The 25,714-nt window shown below is 48.0% G+C and overlaps 1 protein-coding gene across 1 annotated transcript in view; it reads left to right on the top strand.

The window, feature by feature from the left end:
• Positions 1 to 3,777: 3,777 nt before the first annotated feature.
• NXPH4 (neurexophilin 4) overlaps positions 3,778 to 25,714 on the top strand; it is a 395,242-nt gene continuing 373,305 nt past the window's right edge. Inside the window, exon 1 of the mRNA XM_085654634.1 lies at positions 3,778 to 4,075. Coding sequence (XP_085510760.1) covers positions 4,022 to 4,075 — 54 coding nt within the window. The 5' untranslated portion in view covers positions 3,778 to 4,021. The remainder of the gene's footprint in view (positions 4,076 to 25,714) is intronic.

The following is a 25,714-nucleotide window of genomic DNA, read 5'->3' as shown; positions in this document are numbered from 1 at the left end:
GCCACCAGGTTTCATGCGTTCTCCGGTAAATCTGACGTAGTCAATGGTAGTGGCTCCGCTGTTTTTGAGACGCAGTTGCACACATGGTGTATTTGTAGGTCTGTCTGCACCATTTTATCAAGTTTCGAGAACCACAATTTCTCCTGTAAGGCTCTTCTGGTGGCTTCTATCCTGTGGTTGCCCTCATGTGTGAGCTCAATGGTTTGCTTTCGAAAGCTCCTGGGGGTTACGATGCAGGACCCCCTCAGTAAGAGTCCCTTTTCTGTTATGGCCAGCACGTGCTGAATATTGTGAAAGGCTCTTATCTATTCTGGGTCACCTCTACATTCCCGCAGTATCTTCCTTTTTGAGAGTTGATCAGGTGTTTGACGATCTTTGGGTCTTTATCCTCGTCCGTTGCTGCAGACACTTGGGAGACTGAGAGCGCTGGAGGAATGCTTGTGCTGACTGAGAATTGGAGGTATTCTACAGTAATTGACGGGTTTGACTTGGTTGACTGTATCGCATCTCTTGAGAAACAGTCAGCTGGGTTATGTAGGCCCCCATCTCTTGATCCATGGTGGCACTTTTGCTTTGAGGTTGCCGAAGAATGTCTGGCGGGCGTGGTGGTCAGCCACAATGGTGAACTTTTTCCTGTATATGAACATGTGAAAGTGCTCACAAACTTAGACTACAGCTAGGTTCTCCTTTTTAGGTTGTGAGTAGGCTCTCTCTGTATCAGAGAGTCTTCTGCTGACGTATGCTACTACCTTTCGTGGTGACCCTATGTCGTACATGTGTTGTACTAGTCTAGCCACCAGTCCCACCATCACCCATTTGTTAAACTGGGGCCAAACTACGCCATGACTGCTGCATACTCTATCACTGTTTAGATGCTTCGAAACCTTTGCTCACACTCTGATGACCATTTGAAGTCTACGTGTTGCTTCATCTGCTGTGGGACAGATGCACTTAAGGTGGTATATATATATTCTCGAAAGTATCTGGTGCAGGAACACCATAATTACCCAAGAAGTACCTCTGCATACCTATGTCTTGGGGTGGGTTGGTGGCTAAAGATGTCTTGACTTTGTCCTGGCCTGCTGTCATTCCTTTCTCTTACAATGAGTTCAAAGAATGTCAGCCTGATTTTGTGAAACTTACATTTCCCGGTGTTAAGTGTGAGGCCTGCTTCTACTAGTAGTTAACATACTCTGTATAGGTCTACGTCATGTGTTTCCTTCGTGGTGCCAAACACCAGTATGTCATCGCTGTAATTGAATGCATTGACTACTGGCTGGATGACTCGGCGGATGAATTCTTGAAAGATCTCTTCTACTGACAAGATGGCGATGTTCAGCTGCTTTTATCTGAATAGCTCAAGGTGTGTAGAAAATGTTGTGATGTAGTGGTTCCCTTTATCAAGTTCTATTTGGTGAGTTCTTTAATCAGATTGAGTTTGGAGGAGAGCTTTGCTGCTTTCATTTGTGTGATCATTCAGTGTTGTTGGTGGGGAGAGATAAGGGGCTCTGGAGTATGCAATGGTAGCCGGCGACCTGGGGCAGCGCCCCCACCCCTAAGTCTGCTGTGACAAATCTTGGGGTCTGGCTCGATTCCACTCTTGGTTTCAGGAGCACACTAAGAAGGTTGCAGGCACCTGCTTTGGCCTACTCCGGGGACTGAGGCCCATGTTGGGTTTCTTCGATCCACTCACCCGCCAGTTTATAGTCCAGGCAACTATTTTGTCCAGACTGGACTACTCTAACTCACTCATGTTAGGCACTAACAAGGCAGAAGTGACTCGTCTTCAGTGAGTCCAGAATGCAGCCGCCCGAGTCCTGTTGAGGCTCCCTTGAACTTGTTCCGTGACGGGTGCAATGCGCCGTCTACATTGGTTACCCATGTCCAAAAGGATTGAATTCAAAACGCTATGCCTGACTTTCAAAATACTAAAGCTTTCATCCCCTAAGATTCTGTCTAATCTGCTGGTTCCCTATGTACCCACCTGCCAACTACGCTCTGCTGAGCAATATTTGGCTACGGTCCCTCGGGTGAAGCGCCTCAGAGCCGGGGGCCGGTCCTTCCGGTATCTAGCCACTAAACTGTGGAATTCCCTCCCTATTCATCGCCTGGATTGCTTGCTATCCTTTCGTAAGGCCACCAAAACCTACCTGTTCCCCCTTGGTTTAGTCCCTAGTTTTCTACTGACAGTGCTACCAGCGCTGGGACGCCTCTTCGCTGAGGCAGCTGCGTGCTATATAAGTATACTTAACATAACATAACATGTCCGAGATGTGCGTGCCAGGGTGTTATTGAACTTCTGTTGCTTTGTTTGGTTGCTGCATATCAACACAGATTTGCATATCTTCTGACATTTCTCTTTTTGGCACAACTAGGATCTGTGAGACCCACTGAGTCGGACCTGTGGAAGTTTCAGTGATGTCTAGTTTTAGAAGCCTTCTGATTTCTTTTTCCACTCCTTGGAGGTGGAATGCCACTTGCCAGTGTCCTTGTGCAACTAGGCGGATTGCCTGATTTATGTGCCGTTGGACACGGACATCCTTCGTTCGTCCCAGTCCATTAAAGAGTGTGGGGAACTTTTTGGTCATGCTTGGCTGGCTTGTTCTGTGGTAGTTGACAGAGTTCTGCACAGTCGCACAAGGATGCAGTCGAGTGGCATTTCACATCCAAGGAGCAGTGAAAAATGAAATTAGAAGCCTTGTAAAACTAGACATTATCAGCCCAACACCTCACTCCCAAATGCCCCAATTCATCACTCACATACCACACGCCTACCATCCCTCACCCCCTGCCGTTTACACTGTACTTCATGTACTTTCTGCAGTAGCGTGCTACTCGCCAAAAAATCGCTTCAACGCCGTATCAGGGGTAGCAAGCGCTATATAAATGCAAACCTTTTTCCTCTTCTATCCCCCCCCCCCTATCCTTTTGAATCCAAATAACTGCCTAACCTATCCACCACTCAAATTACTTTCATATTTCACTATACTAATTCAGCACTAATCCTTTATGGGTTCCAGAGTAGCGTGCTGCCCGTCGAAAAAGAGCTTTGACGCCTCGTCAGGGGTAGTAAGCGCTATATAAATGCAATTACAATACTATACAATACTCTTACACAGTTACACCTCATATATCTGCCCTACTCGCTTCCTCACACGGGCCTCAGCAGTGACGTTCCTTGCCTAAGACTCCGTACCTTGCCTTTAAATACACCCCCTGCTGCTCCCGGCCTCATCCTGTCTCTCCCTCACTCATTTATCAAACCTGAATTTACCAGGCAGCACCCCTCTTTCCCTGCGCTACCACTACCCTGCTATCGAGTTGTCCCTAAACTCGGGTTCATCTCTCTGACACCTTTACACTTCTGTGATCTTGTGCAAGTGACTTTAATGCTGCTGTACTTCGTCCCCTCACTACACACCCGAAGCGCCTAGAAACAAACTGTAAATCAGTATGATGCGCTACGTGCACAACTGGCCATTTGCACAAACACGTGGCTTGGAGTATTTTCTGTCTCCGCGAGACCCTTTAACCGTCAGGTTTTCTTTAAGTGCCTTTGCGATGAATTCTTATTCAAAAGCAACATAAAAATGCTCAAGAACCGCTCAATTGTTGTCGGGGAGGGTGGGGGCATGTTCCAGGTTCCACGCCTGGTTGGAGGACGGTGGAGGTGGGCAGGATGCCTCCGCCCCCACCCTGACGGTGAGAGGAGGCGGGGGGCCACCAGTGCCGCTCGCACACAACCTTCCACTTTCAGTCTCTGATCGCAGCGCGCGAGCCAGGGGGAGAACCAAGTTTGCACCCGAGCGCCCCCCTCCCTTCCTTCTGGCTGTGTGCCCCCCCCCTCCTCCCCATTCTCCATGGACCGGCGCCCCCTCCTTGCTGACTGCTGAGCCGGTGCCTGCACCCAGTGCTTTCTGTTCGTTTCTCAATCCGGACCCTGTGTCCTTCCGGACGGGACATCCCCCATCCCGGATTCCTATCCGGGTGGGGTCCGAGGGCTGTGGCGGGGTCCCCGAGGATGAAGCCGGCGTTTTGGATCTCTGTGGTGTGCAGCCAGTGGGTCCTGCAGGCGGTAAGTCAGCGGCTGGTAGGGCCACAGCGCCCTGACTTGGCACACGAACGCCTCTAGGCACTGCACGCAAGCTCCTTTTCAGTCTTTATGTAGTGGCCAGACCCCTTTCTAATAAGTTCTACTTTTTACTGCAAAAGAGAGTTGAGGCGCTGGGGGAGATTGTGCTCTGCCCAAGATCACACAGTGTGGTAACATGGGGAAGCCGGGTTTAGAACTGGAGTTTTTCGGGTCCACAGTCACTATAAGGTACACACAGTTTCTAAAAGTGCTGACGCACATACTGTGTGTTTCCTAGCCTATGTTTGTAGGCTTGTGCACAGTTTGTGTTGCTCTCCGTCTTGTGATGTAGGACTTTTTTTTGTTGCAATTTTATATAGCGCGAACTCACCCGAAGGTATAGGAGCGCTTTACATGCGCACCAGTAACATTACACAAGAACACCTTTTCAATCTTGGAAAAATGCACCTCCTTATTAATCCAGCTAAGCTATTACAGCGATGGCAGCTCAGTGGGTTAGTGCGCCTTATATAAAGTGAGTTCTCTTCTATTGGCGACTCTACAATGCATGTAGGCTGCTTCGGAGAGCTGGATATTGCGGTTCGGGACTCCGGCAGAGTCCGTTTTTCACCCTTCCGTGGCCGATAAAATGAGTACCACTGAGTTGGGAGCCGTGGTCCTCAGCTGCAGCTCCGTTCCATGTGTCCCTGGTGAATATTCAACAATCTCTGCCCACAGCCTTGGCACTTTGGTCTTTGAGACACACAGAACGGACGAGGGGCAAGAGACCCCACGGAAGGAGCACGTGTGCCACCCACTGCCGGGTGGTATGTGAAAGCGCCCCCTGGATGGGTTACAGCTCGAGAGGTGCAGAGCTGGCGTGTGCCCCTGCCGGAGCACGTGTGCCACCCACCGCCGGGTGGTATGTGAAAGCACCCCCTGGACGGGTTACAGCCCGAGAGGTGCAGAGCTGGCGTGTGCCCGTGCCGGATCACGTGTGCCACCCACCGCCGGGTGGTATGTGAAAGCGCCCCCTGGACGGGTTACAGCCCGAGAGGTGCAGAGCTGGCGTGTGCCCTTGCCCTGCTGGAGGGTGTGGACAGACGGGACCCCTGTCTGTATCTGTGCTCTCTGTCGGTGCGCCCATCGCTTCTGACACTCTCGCTTTAACTGTCGTTCACTGTCTGTATTTCTTATGATGTCTCCCCTACCTTTCCCTGTCTCTATCTGCCTTCACCCCATGCATCCTGTCTCTGCCATTCTGCCTGTAATTTTGTATTTCTTCAGCACACGCCTCTCTTTCTGTCTATCTGTCTGTCTCTGGCTGTGCTGCTTTTTTCTACCTCTTGCTTCTCCTCTGTATGCTTTAACATATCTATCTGTCTGTCTATCTGTCTCTCCACATCTCTTCCTCTTTCGCTCTGTCTCCCTATCTGCACATCCCTCTCTTCCCACCTGTCTATTGTTTCACCGATCTGTCTCCCGGTGTCTTTCTCTTCCTCTCTCCATCAGCGTCCCCTCTCTGTCTTCTCTCTGTCAGTGTGCCATGTCTGTCTGTCTTTCTCTTCGCATCAGGGTGCTTGCCTCTGTAGAAAGACAGACACGTCCTGTTGACTCGAGGGGGAAAAAAACTATTCATGCCCGAAACTTTGAGTGCGGCATCAACAGAGTTGGCATGACGGGGCACATACTCGGGGTAAATCGTACCGAAGCCTTCAGAGGCACTCGCGTGAGTGGACGCAGCTGACAAATACGTCTGTTTTACCCCTCAATATTTATACGTGCTTATATATGTACTTGTGGGTTCCATTCTTTAACTGTGCTGATGGCAAGCATTTGTAATACCCTGATGTGGTAAAGAACATGCCAGGGGTCCTTCATGTAGCGCCTTACGCCAGCATTTAACCCGTTTCTAAACACTCAATTGTTGTAGTTCAAGGACCGGAGTAAACGTGCCACTTACTGGTGATAGCTGTCCCAACCACACCCCCCTGATATACCATACATTAGTTTTCCCAAGATCACACAGTTTGCTCGGTTGTGAGGCAGCCACGACTTACGATCTCACAGCAGGTGATAACACCACTAGATGCCCACGGTATGGAAGAGAGCTGAGGAGGAATGTGGCTGCAGAGTAAGTAGGGTTCAAGGGTGGATGCAACGAGAATGCTGTTCAGTTTGGGTCTCGCGTAAATCCACGATTTGCTTGATGAATTCATAGGGTTCCAGCGATGGACCGTACCAAAGTAATGGCTTCAAGGCGCCCACTTGTGCTCTTGTGGATGTGTGGCTAGGTGGACAGTCTTGTAGACAAGGACCCTGTTATTTGAATGGTGTCACGCTGCCTTCTGGATCTCTTGTGAATGGATGAATAACCAAGTAGTGATGACTGTTGACTGAGTCGCCTCAAGGCGCCCAAGAACTCTCTTGTGTATAGATGGATGAATGGGTGGCTGAATAGGAATGTAGAACACTATTCTGTGAACTGAATCGTCTCAATGTGGTACCCGCTCCTCTTGTGAATAGGTCGAATAATAAACTTTTATAGAATAACTTTGTTAAGTGAAGGGATCAGGGCGCACCTCTTCTGAATGGATGAATGGGCTTGTACAGAATGACGCAATCCAATCGCCTTAAAGCGCCTCCAGGTTTTCTTCTGAATGGATGGATGGGTGGCTGCAAGAATAGATGTGAATAGAACCACTCTGTCGACTGAATCTGCTCAAGGCGCCTCATTTTTCACGCCATTGTCTTGAGCAGCAGTCGCTCTTCGGCACTGCAAATAACAGGTGTCATTTACTAATTCGGAGACACAGCCATCAGAGGGACAAACGTCTCTGTTGAGAGAGCAATTTTAAACGTTCCGCCTTCAGATTTTGCACAAACCCTTGCAGCAAGCGCGTTGATCACCCGAGCTGTCTTTCTGGGTTTGGGACTTGGAACCCTGCGTGTACCAGAGGCACCTGTTTGTCTTACTAGTGCAGTAGACGTGGACTGAAGTGGCGGGGAAGGGGGTACACACAGGGAGCTGCAGTTGGTGTTAAACCCGTTTAGTTGCCACATTGCGATCTGATGCTTTGTCCTGCAGGTAAAGCACAGATAACCCGGAGAGGGAACATTAACCTACTCAAGATATGGCTCTCGGTTTGAAAGGTGTGCTGGCTATTCTCACAAGTCACAGCAGAGGGCGCATTAACCCGCTTAGCTACCGGCCTGGCACTTGGAGCTTCCGCTGCAGGTTACAGAAAGACATAGCTCTGCAAATGGCGCTTTAACCCACTTAGCTGCCACACTGGAAATCAAACCCCGGACCTGCAGATTACATATATGTTTATTCAGTAAGCGCATCTCCCGAGCTACCTGGGTCATCTCTTTTTGTACTGGGGGCGTGTGCCGTTCTGCAGTTTGTTTATATTTTGATACGTGTAGTTCTGCATTAATAATCAGAGATGGCACTGTGTGTGATCGCTGGCAGAGTACTTTGTGTCTCTACGGAATCAACGTTGCGCCGCGTGAGGCGGCTCCTGGCATTCTGATGCGTGTATAATTGAAGAGCTGGCGTTTCGTGTGATCTCAGGCAGATCACTTTTTACCCAGTGTGCCCGACCCCACGCTGACTCCTTAACTGTCTGTGTGTGCCATTTGAAAACAGGCTGTTCTGTTCCCATTGGAGCACGCTGAGGGGCAGGGTTTACACACGGGCATTCTGCCAAGCTTTGGCACAAAAAACTAACCCCGACTTCCCCACTGGTCCAACAGTGGCATCACGTTATTTTCCAATACACCGGGTCCTTTTTCCGGCAGATAAAAGTGCTAAAAGTCTATTAAGGCACCTCGGCAGGTTGGTGCCCCGCTGCAGACATCTCTGTGTAAAGCTACCATGCCACCCCTGTGAGATTTGTCAAGGCTGTTGTGCCTGCTGAAGCGACCTTTCAGCAAACCTGTGAATTTCAGAGGGAGGAATCCACGCAAGCAGTCACAGCCTTTCATCCGCGCGAAGTCGTCAAAATGAGTGTCTCTCGCGTGGGAAATACTAATGAATGTATTTACGGTGCCGGCCTCAAGCGTTAAAAGATGTTAATAGGTAACTGATTTTTAAAAGAACCCCCCCCCCCCCCCCTCCCTCCAACAGAAAAGCTTATTTCATGGATGTTTGCGTTAAATCACGAAGTAAAGTGGGTGAACCTAATCTCCCGAGTGCTCGCCTTCATTCTCCCGAGTGCTCGCGCGAACTCGGGTGTAATTTAGAGCGAGGCCTCGGGCTCGCGCGCAGAGGCTCCAGCGTCGAAAGGCGCGAGGCCGTAGGCGTAGAGCGAGGCTTCGGTCTCGCGAGCCAAGGCATTTGCGACGAAAGGCGCGCGAAATCACCGGGTCACCTGCGACGAAAGGCGCGCGATGCCGTCTCTTCAGGGACACTCTGGAGTAGAATTTTTTCAGAGTAAATACTTTGTTTCTTGATTTTACGACCGCGCAGTCCCCTGACTCGGGCCGAATCAGACCCTGAAACATTTGACACATATTGCTGTGCTTGAGGAAAAACTGCGGTCAAAACGCTCCCTTTTTTGTTGGAAAATTCTACAAACAGTGTGCTTTTTTCTCTAAATGAAACAGGAACAGCATTTTGTAGCCTCGCCCACAGTGAGAAAGTCGGGAGGGTGAAGAATATGTTCGAATTAAACCACAGTCCATGTAGGTATTGGAAGTTTGAAAAACAGACGGAGTAATCTTTTTTTAACTGCGTTCATAACTTATTAAAGGTATTTCATTGTTAGAATTCATTTGATTTTCACCCAATCCAGTTAGTCAAGGACTGAGATACTTTGCTTTCTTTTTTTTTTATACAGCATCCTAATTAAGATGCCACTTAAAACGTGCCTTTTGATTGGTCCACAGAGTCTGATCCAAAGACGTTTTTAAAGCACCCCTGACATCCTAAAGGTTGAAGAAAATTCACGATCTATATTTCTGTGCCTCTGTTATTTCTTTACTGGCCCCAGCACACAGGAACAGTTCAGCTCAGTTTCTGAGTGAATAATTAAGACCAAAACAACTCCGTACAAAAAATCTGTAAGTACACACACAGTGGCACATTACCAAAGTTCATCTTTAGTTTTTGCATAATTTGTGCCTCACCCTAAATTCTGAGCATTTTTGTCTCACTTTTACTCTGTGATTTGTTCACTTCTTGAATTAGCCTCACGTCTCTGATGAGCTCTGCAGAGAGCACAGCAGGCTGGAAGTTGCTTATAACCCACGACAAGGGGGCTTGGGTGGTATTTTACAAACCCACCATCAGTCATATTTTGACAGGAATGGTGAAAGTTTGTCTTTTTGGCCCTTTGCTAATCCAGTGCTTAAAGACTTTGCCAGACACCTGCTGTGTCACCAGCAGACTGACGCATATCACTTGACATGTCTTCCGCCTGAGCTGTTTTTAAAGTTTTGAATAATGTATGTGTCACTTGTACTGGGTGCCTTGCTAATGTCTGGACTAAGCTGTACCCCTCCAATGAGATTTGACTGAGCGGCTTGTCAGAAGTTGCTTTTATTCTATTCCAAGTGGGCATGGATGGTGGTATACTACTAATCCAAAAGCTGTATTAACGTAGCTTGCAGTGGTACATGCATAAGCCATTTTAGAGCTGTGCGTCGATGATATTTCAGTAATCTAATGCTTAAAGACTTTGCCAGAAAACAGACCTTGGAGCAGGCAAAATTGAGAACATTTATTTTACTTGGAATGTTTCTACCCAAAGTGTTTGCGTTCCCAGAAGCTCCCTTTTCTGTTTTACATAATTTATACACCACTTTAAGTTTTTGAGTGGTTTATTAAACAGCACTGTTTCGGTATCATGCAGAAATACAAAGTCTATCTTCAACAGGACAGGTTGTTGTGTTCTTGTTGTAGGCTCTGGTCAGAGCACCGCCTTATTCACTCAGGAGTCAAATATATTCTCTTATAGTTACTCCCCACTGGCAGTGGGGTAGGAAGGTGGGTGCGGGCCGCCTCGGGTGTTTTAAACACATATTTTTGCTATTTTGTCAAGCCAGGGGTTACAAGAAATTTTCTGCACCGGGTACCATCTGACCTTGCTACGCCATTACCCACTGGCGTGACCCACTGACTTCCAAGGAGTCAGGCAGGGGCAGGTAGGCATCCGGCCTGAAATGCTCCCACTTTGCCAGGTGTCTTATCGAGGGCTGTCTGATATGAAGGTGATTTGTGACCATTTGAAAGTCAATTTCTCACCAGGAACAGGACTAAATTTCAGATAAACAACATTTCTTTGGATGTGTCAGCCCAGTCTCACAGCTTCGTGCCCTTGCCACAGACGTTGATAATATTTGATACTATTTATGGAGTTGAAAGATGCCAAGGCTGAGCTGGAGGGAGTGGCTGCCATGCCGCCCGGTGCTAGGCCTTGGGGACACTGTTATTGCTATATCGTGTGACTGCTTCACCAGTCTGCAGCAGTTGCATGGGTGATATGTCAGCACCATATCCTGGTCCTCACTCTCACGGCATTCGTGAGCAGTCTGACCCGAGCTGGGGCACCATTGCTATTTGTAACAGCTTAAATATTCAGTGACGGATGAGTGGTTGGAAGGATATCACAACAATTTGCTACTGTTGATGCATTCACTCATCATCAGATAACATGTGCCAGGTTCTCAGTGACACTGTCATTTCGTACTTTAACACCATTCAGAGGCAAATGAAAAAGTGCTAATGTGTCTCCGCCACTTATTTCTGTGGGAGCCCCCGCACCATTAGCAGTGTGGCACTATGCTCCAGTTTCTTGCCATGACCGCATTTACGTAATAAATGAGTAGGTGTTGAGCTATGCCTGCTGCTCCGCGAGCTGCTTCGGTGACTGTTCATCGGGGAGGTTCACCAACACTGGCAACATCTGTATTCTACATGGACGGCGTAGTGGCGATAAAGGTCAGGTGCTTCCAAGACAGGAGTGGGTCATTAGCAGTAAAGGAAAATGAAGACTGAGGAGAGAGTAACAATATCACGTTCATCGTTTTGTTGTCAGTGTTGTATTTTGTTTAGTGATTGCGTACAATGCATAGATACAGAATGGTCCGCGCTGTTGAAGGATGGGCAAACTGAATGGTAATCCTTTGGCCTTTTTCATCCCCCTTTGGCTAAAACTTCTTTATTTTTACTCAGTGAGGTTTTCTGTCCCTCAAAACACAAAAATGCTATGTCATGTCAGTTAATCTATTGCTTAAACCTAAGTGCGTTGACCAAATACATTAAAAAAAAAATCCAAATAAACTAAACTTTTAACTTTTTAACAGTTTCAAAGAGCTTTTATAAGAATGAAAAAGCTTTGTCCCAATATATCGGTTTCATAGTGGTGGGTTATGGGGCAGCTGCCTTGGTATAGAAAACAAAATAAGCTGTGTTGGGTGCAACACCACCCCTAAATCTAGTCAAATTTACAAATAAATACAATCTAGTCGAATTTACAAATAAATATATTAGGTCATCCTTTGAGTTATAGAAAGTGCAGAGTAGGGGGGCTGTTTGAAGAAAGACTACATAATGTGAGTTAATTGCTTGCACATTGTTTGTTTTTCTTTTTTTGTTGCAAACCCTGTAAAAAAAACATGCAAATTGCAGAACCAGTTACCCAGTTATAATTTGAAGGGTTCTGAACTCTCAGACCACAGCATTCTTCGCGAAATGCCAGCTCGAGAGGCTGCAGTGCTATGAAGACTCTGATAAAATTGTCTCGACCACAATTTTTCTCCGAGATAAAAGCAATGCTCCTGGCCGTCGAAAGTAATTTTCAATTGAAGTGTTTTGCAATAATATTTTCTCTAGGAGATTTGTAGGCGCTTCTGAGCATTATTACGTGTTTATTATGAATCCTGCAATATCAAGTCCCGTATAAAGCTTACTGTGTTCAAAATATCTCCAGGACAATTTTGCAACAAGACACTGAAATTCTGTGTACTTTACAAGTTCATTATAATGTGACCAAAAAGTTTCATAACATTGGTTGTAGCAATAAAATAATATAAGAAAAGGTTGAACAATTACAATATTACTTAGAAATCTCTTTCAAGTCCTTTGATCGCTTGTACTTGAACACCGGAAAGAACTGATACGTCAACCATGCAGAATTTCTTAGGAAGAGAATCAGATTTTGTCGAAAGTCTTTCTAACCTGGAAACCTGTGTGCAAAGGCATAACCATGCTTGAGAAAGATTTCCATAAGAGCTGTTTGTTTCTGCACATTATGTTGGTGGGAAGAACTAAGTCTTCCGCAGATCTGAGCTGGCGCACTTTCTGTTTTTCCCCCTGGCAAACCTCCGTCTTTCTGATTCAATGAGCCTGTTGTGTTGGAGGTGTGGTTTCTGTTTAAATACAAGATGCCACCATAAGTTACCTCTTGAATTAAAACTACACTCAGACCTATCAACAAAGAGTCTCCGTTATTGATTGCTACACAAATGACTGTTTCTCAGGATATTGTTTTTGTAAATCTACTAAATGATGTTCACGATTTCTCAAGTTATTCCAGTTTCCAAATTTCCAAATTGTAGCCATCCATGTAGAACTCGTTATTCAGTGGGCGGCAATTATCGTGAAGATTTGGGGGTTCTACTGCCACAATCCAGAGACCAGTCAGATTTAACGTGCCACACAATTCATTTTAAAGATGATGTATTTCTGTTATTGCTTATTCTGTCTTTTCTTTGAGATTTCGACTCGAGTGTAGGAGGAAGGGGGAGAAAGAGAACATAATGAGAATCTAAGAGAGAAACTGCTCGATGGTCTCAATGTAGGTGGAGAGCGTGCACAAAAAATCAGTTTATAACCAACCGGCTAGTGCCCAAAAAGCTGTTTGCGGACAGCGTTAGTAAAATAACTACCCATGCCAAACCAGAGAGTGATTGCAGGGACACCACTGTGTGAAAATTATTTTCGGCAAATAAACTGGTAAAATACCCTGCATGCATTTATGGACTGTAGCAACTGCTGAGACAAGTTTAGCTCTTGTTGGCGATCATCAGTGGAGTGTGGCTATACTAGGCACGGGTCAAGCAGCAGGTACATGTAAAGCAACACCCCACAAGTTAATGGTGCTGCAAAAATAATGCAAAGCAAAGAAAGGAACTCTGGGATGTTCATAGTTAAAAGTGCATTCCAATAAAATCCATAATCCATCAAGGACACTAAATTGCTTGCTCAGATTTTAATGCGACCACTCTTCAGCTTCTGTTTGCATTCCTATCTACATCATAACGTGCACTTTAATAATAATTTGTACTTTGGTAGGCACGAGAAATACACGAGTAAGAGTGCATTATGGGCTTCTAATGGATACTTATGCCCACAGAGACTTCATCTTGAGGCATCTCCGGGTATTATCCTGAAATGTTCTCTCGCGAGGCACCATTCTGGCACTAGTTGGCACCCATCAGTGCCTGTCCACCAGATGCCGTCCCCAGACATGACATAAGGCCCTGGCAGTGCCGGTGACTCTACATTCTGTATTATATCTACAGTGCTTAATTTGAGCCGGTGGTGTCCGGTGCTCGGCACTAGCACTTAATTCTCAGCACTGGCTCTAGTGACAGTCTAACACATGGTGGTGCTGTCTTTCTGATTTTGGGATGAGCACAATAACAGTGTTTAATGAGTCAATATCCTTTAAAAAGGAACAATAGCTGCCTTGCATGAATTTGATATCCCTGGATGGCTTGTAACAGTCCTAATTGTCACACTTGTAGGAATGCGAGGGTCAGTAGTTGTGTTGCCACTGTCATTGGCAGAGCTAACATGGACAATAGTGGATGAAGGCTGCTGTTGCCTCCTGAGAAGGGCCCTGGCACTGTTTTTATTTTTATTTTTACAAATTAAGCACTGTAAGAACCTGCCACACAAATTGGGCTTCTCTACGAATATAAAGAAGTCGATTCCAGTTCCAACACAATGCGCCCAGTTCAAAGGGTTGGTTGCGAACACAGAAGCAGATACGTTTTTCCTTCCTCAGAGAGTGAAGGCTGGTATAGTGGAAGTAATACCACAATTTTGACCAGATGTTTATCAGATTTTCTTCGTGTTTTCTTTGGAACCGTTAAAACAGTGTTACTTGTGACCATTACATTTCTTAAGAGATTTTGGTAGTTTCAGACTTCCTGTGAAATCTCCATACTCAAGCTACTTTCCTGTCAGGAACATATTAAATATTTGACTTCTTTTTTCCCCAAAAAATGTTTCTGTGTTCCACCCTAAGCCAAACTAAAAATTGATCTATTTTCCTTCCATCCACCTCAGCACCTCAGACCAAAACTGGGATAATATGAAGACCACCCTGGTACTACATAGATGTCACACATGGACAGGTTTGACCCATTCCTGTCCAGCACAACAGGCCTGCCACGGTTTGGTGATTACTGTTTTTTTTTTTTTAGAGAAATGTGGAAATGCAGCATAGTAGGACTTTTGCTGTTGGCTGCAAATTCTAGAGTTTCTTTCACAGACATTTGAGGAAATTGTGTTTCTGCATCCATACTTTGACATTTCCAGGGCATTCTGGGTAAGAAAAGGCAATAGGACCCACGCAATCTGCACAACCCTGGAGTTGACTGGGTGTGTAGTTTTCAGAAACGCCCCAAATACCGCAGGTACCTGTATCCCAAGACATTTGTTGGCTTTTCTTGTCGTAGGTCTTAGACTCCTAGCCTGATGCAAACAGGTAGGGAACTGTTGTTATTGAAAGAAGCACGAGAAGGCTGTGTGGTAGCACTTTTGCAGTTCTTTGTATTTTATTGCAAATTCTGGAGGTTTTTTTCTCAAAGAAATTACTGGTCCAAAAAATAATGTTTGTACAGCACTTTAGGTAAGGGTTGGACTTAGCAGATAGTCGGTAGATTTCTGTTGGCACCAAAGGGGAAGAAGTGGGAAGAGGTGTGGCTTAATGGCTCGAGCTGCCGCCATTGTAACGTAAAGATCCAGGTTTAAATACCTGCCTCGTCGCTAGACTCAACATCGTGTGATTTAGGGCAAATTACTTATTTCCCATGTGCCTAAATGTGTGTAAATATGTATTTGTGTAATCCACTTGACACACACAATCTTGTAGATCATCTCCAAACCCTTCGTTTACTGTACAGTGCTCTGTTGCTCACAGCTTGGTTTACCCTGTTCAAATACCAATACACACATAAATACATCCACACTGACAGACCCCAGGCCCAAATACTACATCTATGTACATTCCAAGAGAATTCCTTTTTAAATTTGGCTTTATTGTTTAAATCCTTTTTGCACCTTGCCTGTCCTAGTCAGTACTACAGTTTTTAATGTGAAGAGGATGTTAGCACTGCGTGTTGGGAATTTTGCTTTTCCTAGGAATTTTTGGAACTTTCTATCAGAGAAATGCGAGGAAATATTTTTTTAAGCATGGTTTGACGTCTGCGGAGCATTCCAGGTAAAAAAAAGTAAAGGGTTCCACGCAGGCCACAGCACCCTGTACCTCTCCGGGTCTCTAAGTTTTAGAAATGTCTGTGGTTGCCTGGTCTCTATGGGTGTCGGCTGACCTGGAGCCCAACTATTACAAGCAGCCACCACCATAAAAGTCTACCTTATCATAACATCATTTCGTCTCTTTGTCACATTTTCGGCCTTTCTTGTCCCATGTGATAGGCCCAGACACATCACTACCCACCCCAAAATCACTCCTCTCATCCCTTACCACTACCCACCGCAAAACTCTAAAATTACCTCCCCCACCCATAACTATTACCCACCCCTGAGCCCTAAAATGACCTTTACTATGCCTAAACCCTAAAATTACCCTTACGTCCTTTACCACTATCCACCCCAAACCCTAAAATTAGCCCTCCCACCCTTTGCCACTACTCACCCTAATCCCTAAAATTACCTTTACTATGCCTAAACCCTAAAATTACCCTTATCACCCTTTACCACAACCCACCCCAAAATGATTACCTCTAAACCGTATCCCCAATCTCCCCAGCCTCTTTTGCCATTAATCTTCCCCCGCCAGCTGGTTGAACAGAGGTAGTAGGACTCCCCCCTTTCTAAATTTTCTCGTCCTCTTTTTCACTTACATTAACCCCTCCCAGTCCGGCCCTTAAATTATGCGTCGTTTTTCCTCTTCTCCCCCCTCTTTGCAGTTACCCAATATACCGCCGTACCCCCACAGATTTAACCTCGAACATGTTTTATTGTGAATAGTCTCCCTACTTCTTGATCTGACGTCATTTGCTGTTTCCTCTTATGGTGTCAGGCATAGTAGATGTACAAAACTAAGCTCTGTGACCGTTTACCCATATTTGTGACAACCCCTTTCCCTCCTAATTTTATATAACTTGATTCTTAAAATTCCAAAGATCTTTTAGGTCTTTCCTATGGGCAACTTCAGCTGGCTTGTCGAAATACCCATTGCGTATCATGCCTACACTTTGTGGCCTTTGGGTCAGCCCATTTCTTATCATTTGTTGGGCTTTTTAATCTATCTCCGTGCTTGCTTCTTATTTGGTGACTTTCATTCCTCTGCTTCTGTTTGACCTTTCCCTGGAGCACTGCTTCTTAATCATCCCTTTGATTGGATGACCCTAGGGAGCTGTTTCTTTGTTTTCCTATTAGCTCTCCATGGGCGTACACATGTTTTCTTGCTCTCTGCCCTATGTGCGGCTTCCCACCCACATCCCTGACCTCAGGACTCTCCACGCTCCACGTTGGTCTGCTTATCCGCTGCGTCCTCCTGCCACCCGTTCCCACACAGCTTTTTTCTGTCTGATTCCTGCGCCTCCTCCAGCTCCTCCGTTGCTCCCCTGCCCACTGTAACTCCCTGCTGCTCAGCGGCATTGATTCGCTCTTCCCCCACTCCCCCATTGCCTCCCTTATCTATCTATCTATCTATCTATCTATCTATCTATCTATCTATCTATCTATCTATCTATCTATCTATCTATCTATCTATCTATCTATCTATCTATCTATCTATCTATCTATATATATATATACTATGTGTATAAATTCAACACACATCAGAATATATTTTCTGTTTACTGAATTAGTTTTTCTTTTAGTTACAAAAAAAAAAATGTCCTCCCGACTATGGCAGTTTGTTGTTTAGGTCCATTGTGTGCTGTTATTGGCTAAGAAGGGAGGAGGGTACTTTGTGACACTATTTGAAGAAGAAATGGATCCTAGCGTGTCATGTGATCACGGTCGTGGTAACACGGCCGAAACGCGTCATGCCGATCCTCGCGGAATAAATATGCACTGAAATTGAACCTGCAGCACGTCGTGGTCTGTACCTGTGTGTTCGAAGATATATATATATATATATATATATATATATATATATATATATATATATATATATATGTATATGTCACATGAAGTCAAAGAACAACTGACATGGCGTCTAGTTCTTTCCTTGCAGGATGTATCATACCTGTTATCCCTCTGTGTGGCTCGAGTGCATTACACTGAACCACATTGTAATAAGTCATTGCTACGTTTCTAGAAGGTTTGATATTTGGACGCTCATTGATTTTGGGAGCATCTACAGTTCATGTTATTCAGGAACGCCTACACTGGCCATTGTGAGTGGGAACATTCCAGTCTGCACTTTCACTGCCCTGATGAAGTTCCCGGCATGGGAATGAAACGCGTTGGCTGGGTGCCTCAGTTTGCTGAAATTTTAAGAATTTTGAATAAAGAAATTGATTTTTTTACATCATTACTTGACTATTGGACTTTATGATCTGACTTGACTATTGGACTTTATGATCTGCGCACCCTCACATTACAAATAGTAATTTTTTCATCTGGAGCACAGTAGCATCATATAACGACTGGCGTTGGGGAAGGCTGCGCAGGAGAAACACATACTGGAACTGGCGTGAGGTACAGAACCAGAGGTCCGCCGTTGCTCCACTGGACATGTGTATATATATATATATGTGTATATATATATATATATATATATATATATATATATATATATATATATATATATATATATATATATATATATATATATATTGCTCTTTTTTTCAAAGGCTGCCAGCAACTTTAATTTGCTCTGATTGATTTTTTTTTACTTTTTAATTTACAGATTTACAGTTCCAAGGCAGTAAATTAAAAGGAAAACAAATGGCTGTTGCAGTATCATGATACATTCATGTGCATGGGTGGTGATGCATGCACTCTTCTTATACATCATCACACTGATATACATTCTGCTCAACAACCTTTACAATAAACCTTTTTTTATGTTTTGTTTTCAGTATCGGCAAAGAAAACACAAAGATCATTGCTGCTTCATGAACCATTCATAGGAGTGCTTGTACCCCATCATGTTGGGGATCCCTATTTTTTATTTTTCGTATTTTTTGTTGATGTTCAGCATTGGCAAAGCCAAGGGTTTGGCTAACACCTTTCAATGGTCATCCAAACTTGTTTTAATTTTTGTTCTTCCAGACCGCTGGTATGACCTAGAGTCCAGTGTATTTTTTCCCCTGGGTAAGCCCCCCTACACCTCAGATATTCGTTAAATAATGTTTCACCATTTTTGACAATTCACCATTTTGATAATTCGTCAGTCTGGGGTCATCAGGCTGGTACTCTCCAGTGTATTTTTTAATCCACAGAGGTGGTGCCCAATGTAAGTGATTTTTTTTTTTTTTTTTATTTTTTTTATAAACCTTTATTCGGATATTTCAGATACACAGCTATTCAGCCGACAACCCGGAGGTTCGGCAGCTCGTCAATCAACTTGTGTAATCTTCTACAGCTGTCTTGCAGGAGAGAAAAAAGGTTTCGATTTTTAAAGAAGAACATAACAAGCAAGGCAATATACATCATGTGTTCGCGCCAGATCCCACCGATGCGGCGGCCCCATATCCACCATCAGAACAGCCCTCAAGTGTGGAGGGGAGGGAGAGGCAGAGGCACTAACTTTCTATCAGATTTCATCCGCAAAACTCAAGTCAGAAGTGGGGCTAGGGGGAAAGGTGCTCCTCTGGTGGGTCAGTGGCCGGAGGCAGGCAGATGTACCCCCTATACTGGTTCCACCCCCCCCACACCTTGTGCCATTCCTTGGGCCTCCCCCGTGCACAATACACTGTTTTCTCCCGAAACATGCACCAGTCCATATTATCCTTCCATGCATCCAGGGTGGGCGGGCTAGGGGATCCCCACAATCGTGCAATATCCCGCTTGGCCACCATATTACCAAGGGTCACCCATTGAGTCTGCGCAGCATCGTAGTCTGTAGGGCCCCACACGTTCAAGAGACAGCGCCGCGCCTCTGAGTGCAACACAATACCCGTGACCTCCTGCATCACAACATGAATCTGCTTCCACAATTCCGCAATCACACCACACTCCCATATAATGTGCAGAAAGGTGCCCACCATCCCGCAGCCCCTCTTACACAGCCCGTCCTCGGAGAAACCCATGTGGACCAACCGGGGACCAGTGACATAGACTCTGTGGAGTATCTTCAACTGGACCAGCCGCAACCTGGCGGGGATGGCAACCTCTTTCGGGGAGGAGACAGCGCACTGCCAGTCCTCATCGTCCAACTCAAGACCGTCGCTAGTCCACTGGTCCCGCACCCCCAGGAGGAGATCGGTACGGACGTTCACCAGCTTCTTGTAAATGAGAGAGATTGTGCTCTCCGGCACATGGCCGTCCAAGATCCGGTCCTCCAACGGGGAGGATTCAGGCACCTTCTCCCCCTCAACGAGGACCGACCGCAGCGCATGACGTACCTGCGCGTACCGGAAGTATTCCGTGCCCTCTAGCGCATATTCCGTCTGCAGCTCTGTAAACGACTTAATCCGTCCCTTGGACAGCATGTCCCCCACCCTGGAGATACCAATCAGGTCCCATTTGTCGAAACCCTTAGAGTTCCAGAGTTTCCCCAGCATGTCCGAGTCAAACAGCGGAGTGGCCAGTGTGAGTCTATCCTTCCACCCCAGGGAGTTCGTGACTGCCTTCCACACGTGCACCGCCACCCCGGTCGGCCCCGTGAGGGAACCAGCCGGGGCCCTTGAATAGAGTGCTCTATAATAGCCACCACCCCGCAACAACCACCGGTCCATAGCGAAGCCGGGGCTAAGCGCAGGACCGTAGACTCCGTGGTTGACTGCGCACAGTTGGGAGGCCCAATAGTATCTCCGGATGTCGGGAAGCGCGATACCACCGTCATACCAAGGGAGAGTTAGTTTGGCTATCGCTATACGCGGGCGGCCGTCCCACAGCAGCGAACGCTGTAGACTCTCCACCTCCCGAAAGTAACTGGCCGGGACCAGCTCCTGGGTGTTCTGCAGGGCGTAGAGAAAGCGGGGAAGCGACATCATTTTAAAGAGCGCCGCACGACCGAGGAGGGAAAGCGGCAGCCGCCTCCAGCCTGCCACGTCCCGCCGCAGGCGCGCCAGCGGAGGGAGCAAGTTTCGCTCATATCGTACCGTGGGGTCGGCTGAAATATAGATCCCAAGATACTGAAAGCCCTCCCGGGCGATCTGGATCGGGCAATTCCGCGGGGGAACCGGAGCGTCTCCACACAGGGCGTATAGATATGACTTACCCCAGTTGATGGTGAGCCCCGAGTTCCTCCCGAAGGAAGTCAAGATGTCACAGACTACTATAAGGGACTTCCGGGGTGAGGTAAGATAGAGCAGAATGTCGTCGGCATAGAGGGAAATGCGGTCCTCGTGGTCGGGGGACCAGCGAATCCCCCTCACGTCTGGGTGCCACCGTATCCATGCCGCTAGCGGCTCAAGGGCGAGAGCGAACAACAGCGGCGAGAGGGGACAACCCTGCCTGGTACCCCTTCCCAAGTCGAAGGGATTGGAGGCCCTCCCGTTAACCGCAACTTTGGCGAGAGGTCCTTCGTATAAGAGCCTCACCCAGCCCACAAATCCGGGCCCGAAGCCGAACTTCGCGAGCGCGGCCCACAAATATGCCCACTCAACCGTGTCAAATGCCATCGTTGCGTCGAGCGCCGCCACCACGGCCGGTTCCCGCATCGTCCCGACCCTTGCGATCACACCATGAATGCGCCTAAGATTCAACGCAGTATTCCGATGTGGGATGAATCCAGATTGGTCGGGGTGGATCAGGTCACCGATCACCCCGACTAGCCGGTTTGCGAGGATTTTAGCAAGGATCTTAGGCTCAGCGTTAAGGAGCGAGATCGGCCGGTATGAGCTGCACCTGTCTCTGGGCTTGCCATCTTTATGGATGACCACGATCATTGCCAGGCGCTGGTCGAGCGGGAGGGAACCCGTCGCCCGCGCCTCCACAAACATGGCTCGTAAATGCGGAGCGATCTTGTCCGGCTGGAGTTTGTAGAGCTCAATGGGCAGGCCATTCGGACCCGAGGCCTTGCCCGGACGCAAAGAACGGATCGCCCCCGCGATCTCATCGACCGTGATGTCGCCATCAAGGTCGTCCCTGTCCACGTCGGAGAGGCAAGGCAGGGCGAGATCGCGCAGGAGTGCACATGAGTCCTCCACAGGCCTGTCCGACACGGATGTATAGACCGTGCGGAAGTGGTCCGCAAAGCACTGGACTATGTCCTCCGGCTCCGTGACCAGGGCGCCAGCCTCCGTCACTAGGTCCGGCACCACTCGATTGACCCTCTCCTTCTTGTCCAGCCACGCGATCAATTTCCCGGCCTTGTCCCCGACGTCGTACAGACGGCCCCGCTGTTCCCTACTCAGAGCCTTGGCTGTGTCAGTCACGAGGGCCCTGTACTCCGATTGCTTAAGGCTCAATTCGTGCAGCGCCTCCTCCGTGACCTCACCCCCCAGGGCCAGCCCTAGGTCTGCGATCTCCGCCTCAAGCTGGGCGACCTCCGCGTCCCTCCGACGCTTGGCCGCTGTAATCAAGGAGAGGGCCTCACCCCGAATCACGGTTTTGAATGCTTCCCACAAGGACACCGCCGACGTGACCGAACCGAGGTTTTCTCGAAAATAACGGTCGATCGCCTTAAGTACCGCACTACGAGTCACAGGGTCTCTGAGATGCCACGGGTTAATTGGGGCCACCCTACCACACACTCCTCTGGCAACATCCATACAGATCCACACCGGAGAATGGTCAGAAATACCTCGTGCCATGTGCCTGGCCTCAGAGACACTAGAAGCGTGCGCGGCCAAAGTAAGGACGTAATCAATTCTAGAGAGACTGCCGTGCGCACCTGAGTGGAAAGTGTACTGCCGTTGTGTGGGATGCAACATTCTCCAACAATCAACCAGCCCTAGGGTGTCTATGAAATCAGGAAGCCACTTCTGAGCCCCCCCCGAAATCCTCTGCGGGTGTCTGTCAAGCAGGCCTGAACCGACCGCATTAAAGTCACCACCCACCACCAACACGCCCTCCGGGAGACCCAGTAATGTCCTCTCTAAGTCCGCTAGGGTAGTGGGCTGCAATGCAGGGGGGACATAAACCGACACCAGAACCAGCGTCCTGCCCTCCCACCGTCCCGCTACTGCCGCGAAGCGCCCCCTATCGTCTACAGTAGTAGAGTCAACCTCAAATGGGAGAGAGGACCTGACTAGTATTCCCGCCCCTCTGGAACCCGAGGTGAACCCGGAATGCGCAACAAACTTATAGCCTTTACGATTGAGTGCATGGCACGTGTTGCCAATCAAGTGCGTCTCTTGCAAGAGGACAATATCAGGGGCACATCTCTTCAGAAATTGCAGTACAATCCCACGCTTAATACGATCCCCCAGGCCATTCACATTCCAACTGAGTATTTTGAGGCCCCTACCCCCCATCCCAGCATGTAAGGAGACCACCACCACCCACGTGGAACCCGACCCGAACCACAGGAGCTTGCATCATGACGCCTTGCAAAACCAAAAACAACAACAACCCCAACAACAAACCCCACCCACCCCCCACCCTGCACCCCTGCGTAAGCTCTAAAGTGCCCCCCAACTTGCAGTGTGCCTGTCGCCCCTTATAAAACTAGTCTACGGAAAGAACCCCAGAGGAGGAAAAGCTCCCCTACCGCCCCCGCCACCCCCCGGACTATCAACCTCCCGGAGGGATCGGAGTCGTGGTACTTAAGTCCCGGGTCAATGTTCGTCACCGGCACCATCAGCGCCACCAGAGCGTTCCACGCCATGCCGCCCTTGGGGCAGAGTGTCCAACCAGTCTCCGACCATGTCGGGTGCCTCAAAAAAGAAAGTTCGCTCTTCGAACACCACCCGCAACCTCGCAGGGAAAAGCATGGCATATTTTAGTCCCATCTCACGCAGTCTCCTCTTGACCGCCATGAAGCCTTGCCGCTGCTTTTGCACCATCTGGGTGAAGTCCGGATAAAAGCTTACAGTAGTGTTCTGGAATGGGAGCGGGCCGGCCATCCGCGATGCTTGTAGTATGGCATCTCGATCCCTGAAATTAAAGATCCGGGCAACAATCGGCCTTGGTGGGGCCCCCACCTTAGGCCTCCCGCCAGGAACTCTGTGGGCCCGTTCGACGGTGAAGAACTTGCTAAGGCCTTTGGGTGCCAGATGGTTCACCACCAGGTCCTCCACGAACAGGTCCACCGACTGCTCCTCCGAATTTTCCGGGACCCCAATGATGCGGACGTTGTTGCGCCTAGCACGGCCTTCGAAGTCCTCCAGCCGGCGGGCGAAGTGATCATTTGCTGCCCGGAGAGTACGGACTTCCTGCTGGAGGCCGGAGACATCGCCTAGGAGGCCGGCAGTCTTGAGGTCCAAGGACTGAACCCGCTCATTAGTTTTGCCGAGGTCGGCCCGAACCAGGTTGACATCTATCGATATGGCATCTACTTTTTGTGCCAGGGTCTCGAATTGCTGCCCAATCGAGGACTTCATCCCTTCGATGGCCCCCATGATGTCCTGCAGGGTTAATTCTGTGGAGGGGGACGCCGCGTCCTTCGAGGCTTCCGACGTCGGGCCCGATTCTCCCTGGGACCCCCTCTGATGGGCATAGCGGTCCATGGTATTAGCCTGGGTGGAGGTGCCCCGCCTGGTGTTCTTGGGCTTCAGCTTTTCGGCGTCCGACCTGGTCGACATCTCAATCCACCGTGTAGACAATCTCCAGGCCCGTACAGGGTAAATGGGCATGCAACCAGTGGCTGGCGCCGCGCACGCCCCGTCCCGGGCGCCCTTGAGACTGGAAGGCGAAATCGAAAGCGAAAGTGAAGTCCCCTCCACCTCCGACGACACCTCCCCGTCCAGGCCGCTGTTGTTCAATTAGGGCACGGGCACTGTGCCAACGCAAGTCCCGGGCACCGTGCGGGGATTAGGCCCCAAACTTCCAGGCAGTATATCTTCGGTCTCCGGTGGGCGATTTCGACCCGGACAACGGTTCCCGCCTCAGCAGCAGATCCTCTCCAATAGTCCGGGCATCAAGTACAGGATAATAGACAGGATAGATGCCGGAGGGAGCGAGGGTCTCGGGAGCTCTAGGCTCACGCGGCCATCTTGATCGCGCGCTAAGCTCCTCCCCCAATGTAAGTGATTTTATTGATGTTGGTTTGAGTGACACTGTTAGTGAAATTGGGCGTGGACGCAGGAATATTTGGACCAGACATGTAGGGAGAATTCGGATTTCATTAAAGCAGTCGCTGGGTAAACTGCAGAATGAGAGCCAGAGGCAATCTTGCTCATGTAACTTTTCTTTGCTGTTTGCGGGGTGCTCTTCGTGGTCAGGGTTTCACCGGAAGGCCGGGGGAGCATCACGCTCCCCGATTCCTCTTCCCCGCCCTAACTCTTTTTAACACCTATCTACTGGGAAATTATGAGAAAAAAACTGAGAATGGAAGCATACAAAGAAAGGCACAGGGGTGACTGTCACAATTCGCAGTTAAACATTTTGTAAAAGGTATTTTTGTGTTGAATAAATCATGGCGCAGAAATAGTCCATTGTTCGGATCCAGGAGTGAACTGGACACGCAGCATTGTGGATAACCAGCCACCTTCACCACGTAGCAGGGTGTTTGCATTTTTTTTTTGGTTTCATTGAAATATTATTGCAAGGCTCCTGTTTGAGTTGAATTGTTGTGTACCGCTCAGTGCAGTGACGTGACGCAGAATGACGTTGCTTAGTGTCATGCCCCTTCAGTGAGGGCGTCTCCCAGTGCCATGTAACTACAGCGAGGGCAGGTTCTCTGCAGATCAACCCCCTGCCGGGCACGGCCAAAGAGGCGGTTGGGTTTCGTGCGTGGGGGTTTGGGTGGGCCCGGGGAGGTGGGTGAAGGGCCCGACAGGAGGCCAATCCCCTGATGCGCATGACCGAAAAGGGAAATTGAAATTTGGCCACAGGTGTAGCATGTTGAATTATTTCAAATCCACAAACCCTTTAGGATGTTGCCACAGTGACTGTATGATGTCATTAGTGATGTCATTAATGAGATCATTTGACATGTCATGAGTAATGTAATCTGTGATGTCATAAGCAGTGCATATTGGAGCACAAGTTATAGTTAGCTCAGTAATCTAGAACTGGTGAATTTCAATGCTTTTTGTTTTTTAATTGTTAGGTTTTACCTTTCTTTCAACATCTAACTATAAGGTCACTTTAACATATATATATATATATATATATATATATATATATATATATATAATCATTCACTGAAAAAA

Source organism: Triturus cristatus, chromosome 4_1 (genome assembly GCF_964204655.1).
Source record: "Triturus cristatus chromosome 4_1, aTriCri1.1, whole genome shotgun sequence".
Taxonomy (NCBI): domain Eukaryota; kingdom Metazoa; phylum Chordata; class Amphibia; order Caudata; family Salamandridae; genus Triturus; species Triturus cristatus.
This window is presented reverse-complemented; position numbering and strand designations above follow the sequence as displayed.